The sequence below is a fragment of the Pteropus vampyrus genome, unplaced genomic scaffold (assembly GCF_000151845.1).
Source record: "Pteropus vampyrus isolate Shadow unplaced genomic scaffold, Pvam_2.0 Scaffold130, whole genome shotgun sequence".
In the NCBI taxonomy this organism is placed as follows: Eukaryota; Metazoa; Chordata; class Mammalia; order Chiroptera; family Pteropodidae; genus Pteropus; species Pteropus vampyrus.
This window is the reverse complement of record NW_011888911.1, coordinates 3,534,841-3,543,558: the sequence shown is the minus strand read 5'-3', so window position 1 is coordinate 3,543,558 and position 8,718 is coordinate 3,534,841. Positions and strand designations below refer to the sequence as shown.

Here is an 8,718-nt window from a genome sequence, read left to right as displayed (position 1 = left end):
TGCCAAGTCTCAGGGCAAGTGCCCTATGCCCCAGTGTTTGTCTTCCACTGACTCAACACCATCGAATGGAAGTAAGCATTGATATTTGCCCTACAATGTACAGTTTACAAAGTACATTCACAAGAGTATTCACAATACTCTTAATCAATCTTCACCATCTTGTAAGATTGCAGTATAATGCCATTTGAGAGATGAGAATACTGAGCCAAAAGTGACTTCCTGAAGTCACACAATAAAAGCAAACCAAAAAACAGAGTACTGCTAGGTCTCCAGTAGAAAATGTTCCCCTCTAAATTTCAAAGGTCGTGTTCTTTCCACTACTCAATACTTCCATCCATCCCTCAGTTTTCTAAAGAACTGATGGGTGCTAAAAAAAAAAAAAAATTGTCAATATAAGAAAATTGTAAATATGTTGAAATATTTTAGAAAAATACCAGAGGCAGGGAAAGAAATTTAACAACAAATACAGAGTCCTTTCTGGGAAAGAGCCTGGGCCCAAAGCAAAACTCATCACTGGGACAAAGAATAGTATGCAGGAACAGCAATCCTAGCTGAGTCTTGGGGGGTTCCATCCCCACTCCAAACCACAAAATTAGGGCCTTCAACACAATTAAGCAATCTCCACCCAAATTCCACACCAATTACATGGGGGAGGGGCCCTTCTCTCCACCACCTCACCAAAAATACTTTATTAATGAGAGGGCAGCATAAAGCCACCAGTCTCCGTCTGCTCAGGGACAATCCAGAGAGCAGGCTGGCACCAGCCCCAGCTAACGTCCGACCCTCCTCCAGCGAGAAACCACTAAGCTATGCCTCCCTTTAATTACTAGGTATCTGGCTCAGGGCTTGGATGGTTATTTAGAGAACCAGTGCCTGCTCCTAGTACAGATGTCTGCAAGGCTGGGGCTGCAGGCACTATCTGCTCAAAGCCAGCTGCCTGAAGCTGCATTCTCCTCTCTCTACTGTCTGGGGACCCATCCTGCCACCTCTGCACCTCAAAGCTCAGCATCATCATGTCGCTTGCACATACAGCTGCAGAGTACATGCTGTCAGATGCCCTGCTGCCCGATCGCAGGGGCCTCCGCCTCAAAGGACTGCGCCTGGAGCTCCCCTTGGACCGCATGATCAAGTTCGTAGCCGTGGGCTTCCCCTTGCTGTTGATGTCCCTGGCGTTTGCTCAGGAGTTCTCCTCCGGTAAGTGGCTTCCAAGACCTAGTGTATAGGAGAGACCCCGCTTTGTTTCACTCTTTACATGGGCTCCAAAGCAAGGCAGCCCCCACACTGTCTAGGTGTCTGGGCATTACCTAAAAGGCAGACTATGCATGAGTTTAGGGCACCAGCAAAACACAGGTACCAAAAATTTTAAGTTTCCAAATATTGCAATAAAAAAGATTGTTTAAATTTCAGTATTCATAAATTTTATGTCACTGCAATTAATTAAACTTTAATTTTGATTTTACACGAATGAGAAAGATTGGAGCCATATAAACCCTCTAAAGGTCTTGGTCATCCATGCTTTAGATAAGTCTCTTATCCTCTTAGAGCCTTCCTCCTGCTCCCCACCTTAAGTTACTGACTTAAGAATATGTTAAGTGCCAGAGACTGGCACATCATAGGTGCTGAATAAACTCATTCCTTCCTCTCCACATACACAAATATTAACAAACACATATAGGAAGTGTTCTAGGTGCTATGTTAACTCAGCAACTCTGCTACCTCTCTTAAAGAGAAGGTAGATTTCCCAATTTCTTTTCTGGCTGTATGATTAGCTCACACATTTCCCAAGGAAGTATGTCAACCTCTCAACTGCCTCTTCATTTACCCACAAGATGAGGACTACTGGTTCTCATTTCTGCCTCTTTCTAGAGAATGATGGGAAAACCAAAAACCAGAGAATCTCGTTCCCAAATCTTCCTTTCCTTCTAGTATCACTGACCCATCTTTTTTCTTGATTTGGGCTCAGAAGTCCAGGCAATTAATCCTCTAAAATTTTAGAACCTAAAAGATGTCAGCTCTCTCAGAAAGGAGACATCACCATCAAACTGTGAGCCTTCTGGTGCCAAACTGCAAGGGTGCAGGATGTCCCCACCCACCACCTTCCCACACATACTCCCACTCCCCACCCACTGCTGCCTGCCTGTCTAGGAGTCCAGTGGGGGAGCTTGCAAAGAACTGGCAGACATCAAAGGCAAGTCAGTGCATGAGCAGGCCTGGGCCAAGAACTGGAGTGCTTTCCCGTCATGCCTGTCCTACAGTGACATGGCCTTGCCAAACCCAGAAACTGGGGCATAAGAGGAAAGTGGTTCCAGGTACAGAAATTGGCAGAGTTGTGGAGGGGATGCCTAGAAAGCTCCTAGCTGAATGTCCCCAGATTCCCATTCATCACTCCAACTCAGGGCTGCCTCAAAGCTGTATTCCTGTTCCAGGATCTCCCATCAGCTGCTTTTCTCCCAGTAACTTCAGTATCCGGCAGGCTGCCTACGTGGACAGTTCCTGCTGGGACTCACTGATGCACCATGAACAGGATGAGCTTGGCCAGTACAAGCTGAAATCTCTTTGGCCTCACAAGGTAAGGTAGGCTGGGACTGTCAGGCCAGCTTAATGGCCGAATGGAGTGGGATGGAAGTGCATCATTATATTCCCTCTTGCCTCTTTGCCACCCATCCCCTTTCATATGGTCATTGACTTACATGTTTTAGATATTCTTCAAATATTTTTGAGCTCTCACTTTTATCGGATTGTAAACTTTGTGCTGATAGATGATGCTTGCTGACCAGCAGCCTTCAGTGTAAGGAGGTTCCTTGGGCCATTTCATGGGGGAAAACCTCAACTTATCAGTATCTGTAATCCTTTCTTTTGGGCTGGTCAATTTTCCCAAGATCCTTAATTTGTGTGGAGGGGGCAGCTGTTATCAAGCTTTGCTGCCAACCCTCTGGGAACTCAGATGTGGGTCTCAGCATTCGGTATTCATTCAACTTACCCCCTGTTCTCAGCATGGTCCCCTGCCCTCAGTGGACCCAAGTGCAGAATTACACTGGTTTAATGTTTCCAAGGAGTAAGCCACAGCTTTCTGCCGGGGAGGAACAGGGTAGTCGCGTGAGTGCACCATGTTACAGAAAGGATCTGCTGGACCGTTCCTTCGATATTCCTGTTTCCAGCCCCACCTGCAGCCCCACTTTCAGATATACCTGATCTCTCTAATTCTTGAGTCTTCCTGGTTCTATGGCGCAAAACAGTTTGCTTGCCCCACCTCAATTCCCGCTCCACTCACAGGCTGGTGTCATCTATCATGCAACTGCTTTACAGTTTGCAACATTTTGCCGCTCTTGTCTCCTTTTCTGTTCTCTTCGTCCTTAGAGGATTATGTTCTTTTGATCTCTTTATTGTCGTTCCAGTGGGGTTTTATGAGGGAGCAGAAGTCATACATATGTCCAATTCACAATGTTTAATCAGATGTCACTGATAACATTGTAATCATGACAATTGACAAGGCCTCAAAACACCACGGTTCTAGAACTCAGACAAAACCAGAGACTTAAGGCAAAAAGTTCACGAGGTCTCTGTCACTGGAAGTGTGTAAGCAGGATCTGGAAAGGCAACAAGATGAAGATATTGAAGAGGGAATTTATATGTCAGAAAAGAGTCAAATCTTTAGGGGCGAAGAGGTTGTTTTTAAGAAATATCATTTTATAAACAGGTGCAAAAAGGTTCTAGGTTTCTCTCGTATACCTTTCACCACCTCTTTTTAGTTCAGAAGCGTGCGCGCTCTCTCTCTCTCTCTCTCACATACCCACACACACATCTCTTTCTCCTCTACCTTGATAAACCAAATATGTGTCCTCCCTCTTTTTCTTCAAACTCTAATCTAAAATACAAAGCACTCCTGGTTCAGAGAATCTGTAGCCAAGTAGCCAATAAGGGAATAAGTCCCAAAACCAGACTGCCAAGTTCCAAGTCCCCCTCACTCACCTGCTAGATGTGAAATCCTGTGTAGGTTAATATTTTCATGCTTCAGTTTGATTGTAAGATAGAGATACTAATAGTACCTACCTGATGGCACCCTTGTGAAGATCAAATGAAACAATGCATGTTAAATACCTAACACAAATGTAGCTTTAAAAACTGTGGGCAGAATAATACACCTTACTCCATTAGGTATAGTATGATGCAGAAACATAAGGAAAAGTCCCTTATCTCAGGTAGGCAGGGAAGGAAATGGGATTTGACCTCTTCTCTGGAGGGTCTGAGTAAAAGTCAGCAATGTTGGGCCCCAGGTTGGCTTTTGAAAGCTAACAGACTTTGGGTGTCTGGTGATGAGAGCCTGGAGCAGTCAGAGAAAGAAAAGTGAAACACTCTGAATAAAGACACTGTTCCCTGGAATGCCATGACCGCTGCTGGCCAGGATTTCTGGGGCTACCCAGGCTAACATGCATAGGGAATGGGGAACACTCTCGCTCTCTCTACACTCTGTCTCTTTCTCCTTCCCTCTCTTACCTCTTTCCTGCCTTTCTTCCTTCCTCACACTCTCCCTCTCTTTCTGCCTCTTGCCTCTCTCCTTCCTGGGTCCCTACACAGACCTTATATCAGAAAAATGGAGCTGGGGAGCATGAAGAGCCACCATTCGTCCTCTCCTGGGCCTCACTATATTCGGCCAGGTCAGTTGAGAGCCTTAGGTCCTGGACCTGAGGCAGCTCATCCCTCTTCTGAGGCATTAGCCCCTCACGCAGGGATCTCTCCGCAAGGCCCTAGCACTCTGGGCCTCCCTCCTCAGCTCACTCTCTCCCTACAGGCCCTTCCCTACTCCCTCCTGGCCCTGGCCGTGGTCATGTACCTGCCGGTTCTGCTGTGGCAGTACGCAGCTGTGCCGGCCCTCAGCTCAGATCTGCTGTTCATCATCAGTGAACTGGACAAATCCTATAATCGCTCCATCCGCCTGGTGCAGCACATGGTGAAGATCAAGCTCAAGAGCTCAGACCCCCACGTTTTTTGGGATGAGCTGGAGAAGTGAGTTGTCTCTTCTACTCCTTTCCGAAGAACTCCGTCAAGCATTAAGGTGATATCTGTGCTGAGTAATCTTTAAACTATCCTCTATACCAACCTTCTCACGAGTGTGAAGTGCTTAACACATTCTCTCGTTAAATTTCTATGATTTCTGTACAGAAGAGAAAGGACTCTACCTCTAGTTTACAGATGAACAGAGTCACAAAGGGATTAATCTCTCTACTTTCATATGCTACTCTCCTGCTCACAAACTTTGAATATGTCTATAGAAAATATCCATGTTCTCCCAAATATTTTTCCAAGGCCTTCTATACAGTCACCAACTGCTTTTCAAACTTCTAACAAGTGACAGAAATTTCCCATCCTACCTAGATAGTCTCCTTTTCTCCTGAACAAGTCATTCATCCATTTTGGCATTCATCCATCATTTTGAGTCCTAGGTACTGTTCTGGGTGCCTTAGATATGTGTGTTTATGTGTAGGTTGGGGGGGCGGTGGCAAGATGGGGAGGAAACAAAGCTACACCTACCTGTGTGGGGCTTATACTCTATCAAGAGAAAACAGACAACAGAAATCATAACACTTAAATAAATTACATGGTAGAAGATAAGTGGTATGAAGGGGAAAAAAAGTAAAGCAGGACAAGGGTGGGGAGGGCCAGGAAAGCTGAAAGGCTGTAGAGTGGTGCAATTTTAAATAGGGTGGCCAGGGTGGGCCCCACCAGGAGGACAGTGGAGCTAAGATATGAAACCATATTTTGGTTTCAATCTCGTGTTTATGTACATACTCCATCTTTCTGAACGCTATCTACCTTTAAAAGGCCAACTCTAAGACAATGTTCTCCATAAAGGTTCTGAACACTCTAGCCCACAGTTATCCTCTCCTAACTTATAACTACTATGGTTTGTAGTCTTCATTTTAACAACAAATCAAGCCCAATATTAATGTTTGCATCTTATCTGCCTCTTCCCCACAAGCCGGACTTTTTCTTAAGAGACAGGTTTACAGGTACCTGAACACTACAGCTCTCAACAAATACTTGTTAGCACATTTATTTTTATAAAAATGAATTTGCCTAAAAACCACAGAGTATACAGCCGAGAACCAGAATGGGCTTATTTAGACTCCCAGTCCACTGTTAACTTAATAAGCCTTACTGCTTCCTGAGGATCCTACTTCAGCTTACAGGTTTCATCTGCCATGCTGGGCAGAAATCCAGTATGACCATTTGTTATTCACTGACTGTTCACTAGGTTTACTGCATTGCACTCATTGCTTGCAGAATTTAGATATACTGACACACCTTTTGAGGAAAGGGTGGTTGTGCTCAGAGAAGGGAGATTTTCATGAGTTGAAAATGACACGCTGGATACACAGATTGTTACTTTCCACATGGCTCTTTCAGGATATGGCTCTACACGGTCCCTCCTAACTCTGCTTTTCTTCCCCTGCCCAGGGCTCGGAAAGAACGATACTTTGAATTTCCCTTGCTGGAGCGGTACCTGGCATGTAAGCAGCGCTCACATTCACTAGTGGCCACCTACCTCTTGCGGAACTCTCTCTTGCTCCTCTTCACCTCAGCCACCTACCTGTACCTTGGCCACTTCCACCTAGATATCTTCTTCCAAAAAGAATTCAGCTGTTCTGTCAAGACAGGGCTGCTAAGCGATGAGACCTACATCCCTGATTTCATCACGTGCAGGCTGACCTCCCTGTCTGTTTTCCAGGTTGTCAGTCTCTCCAGTGTAGCAATATACACCTTACTGGTTCCAGTGATAATCTACAACCTCACACGGCTATGTCGGTGGGACAAACGACTCCTGTCCATCTATGAGATGCTCCCAGCATTTGACCTCCTCAGCAGAAAGATGCTGGGGTGCCCCATCAATGACCTCAATGTGATCCTTCTTTTCCTCCGAGCCAACATCTCTGAGCTAATCTCTTTTAGCTGGTTAAGTGTCTTATGTGTGTTGAAGGACACCACCACCCAGAAGCACAACATTGACACTGTGGTCGATTTCATGACTTTATTGGCTGGTTTAGAACCCTCAAAACCTAAACACCTCATTCACCGGGTGTGTGATGAAAACCCATAGTTAAGACATCATGGAGCAAGAAATTTTCTAGAAGTAAAAATCTCTTGCCTTCCTTATGAGCCTCACATGTTTATACAAAAATGTCCATTTCAGAATTGCTAAGCTTGGATTCAGCTGAGTCATATATCCTGTATCGTGTTTCTAAGGTTAAAAGATATAATCAACACATGGAAACCAATCTGAAAGTTAGATCTGAAGAGTCAAAGAACTAAAAAATTAGGTCTAGAAAATAATATGAAGATAGAAGAAAAATCTACAACGAAAATAAAGTCTAGAAGAAAGAAGGTTTCTAAATAAAGAAGGTTCTAAAGGCTATTTATGGAGGCAGGTTATTCTCACTGTTCACTCCATGGCCACAGGACACACACTCAGGTTACCCTGAAGAGCAAGTGAACTTATCTGGTAAGAGAATAAAGATATGAAATCCCTGGAAACCCTTCGGTGAGGCCTGACGTCTTATAAATTTGCCCAGCTTGCTTTGTGGAAGTCATCAACCTTGCTCAGGCCCTCTGTGGCCTGCAAAGTGGGCAGGAAATAATGAAAGCAAAAACTTGTATCTGCTCTTTGGGCTTAAGGACAGTATAGAACAAGGCCAGGCCAGCCATCTGCTATGGAACCATGAGGTGTGCAGATACACCTTCCCCTTTCATCATCTAATCAGGGACTCCCTCAACCGAGGGCTGGGATTATGAGCTGTGGACTCCTTCACAACTCTTAATGGACCCAGGTGTGCTTTTAATACACTAAGGGAGGCTGTAACTCCACTTGCAGTCAATCACTGGAGAGCAACCACTTAAATACTGTTGAGCCCCTTCTCTCCTCTGACTCATTGCCCCACCTTAGCTGCTAACTCCCATTCCTCTGTCTGTGTTTAAGGGAACCCTGATCTGACTCCAAAGGCCACACTCAGCCCACAATACCATGCTGTCTGTCAATATTTCTTTTTAGTGGTACACATTATTACACTTTTTTTCATGTAGATAAGTAGAAAAACTACGTTGCTCCTAACAAATTTAGATAAGTTTACCTAAAATGAGCAAAGGGGCAGACACACAGGCGTTCATCAATGGCTTCCTATTGTCACTGGGTAAAAGTCTAACTCTTCAGTTGGTACACAAGACCCTCTGCTATCCAAATACTGCCTACTACTTCAGTCCTCTCGCCTCTCTCCACATACATTTTTCACTCTAATCAACTACTTGCTATGCTTCTCATGATACTAAGCCTTTGAAGATGCTGGCCCCAATGCCCAAGATGGCCTCCTGTTCTTCACAGGACTGACTACCTCTCCTTCAGAGTCAGCCCAGGCATATTTCCTTCAAGAAGCCTTCCCTCTCTCTAACTGGGTGCTGCCATATCATCCAACACCTACCTCTGAGATAAAACTTATTACACTGTGTTAATACTGCCCCTTTATTTGCTTGGCTTTCCCTCTTAAATAAGTTTCCTAAACATTCTGCCATAATAAGCACTAAATAAATATTCTTCTGAATAAATAACTGAATGAATGAGTTGCTTGGTAATATTACATTGTGTGGAGCACACAGATTCAGCCTCTAAATAATCCTGTATGAAAGAACCTTTGTGCACATAGATGCACTTTGCAGCAATTGATGACCAAA

The 8,718-nt window shown here is 44.6% G+C and overlaps 1 protein-coding gene across 1 annotated transcript; it reads left to right on the top strand.

The window, feature by feature from the left end:
* The first annotated feature begins 1,013 nt into the window (after positions 1–1,013).
* Positions 1,014–7,096, top strand: PANX3 (pannexin 3). Its single transcript, XM_011367151.1, has 4 exons — positions 1,014–1,194; positions 2,427–2,569; positions 4,790–5,004; positions 6,457–7,096. Exons 1-4 carry the CDS (start codon positions 1,014–1,016, stop codon positions 7,094–7,096), a joined length of 1,179 nt encoding a protein of 392 aa, XP_011365453.1.
* Positions 7,097–8,718: the final 1,622 nt, after the last annotated feature.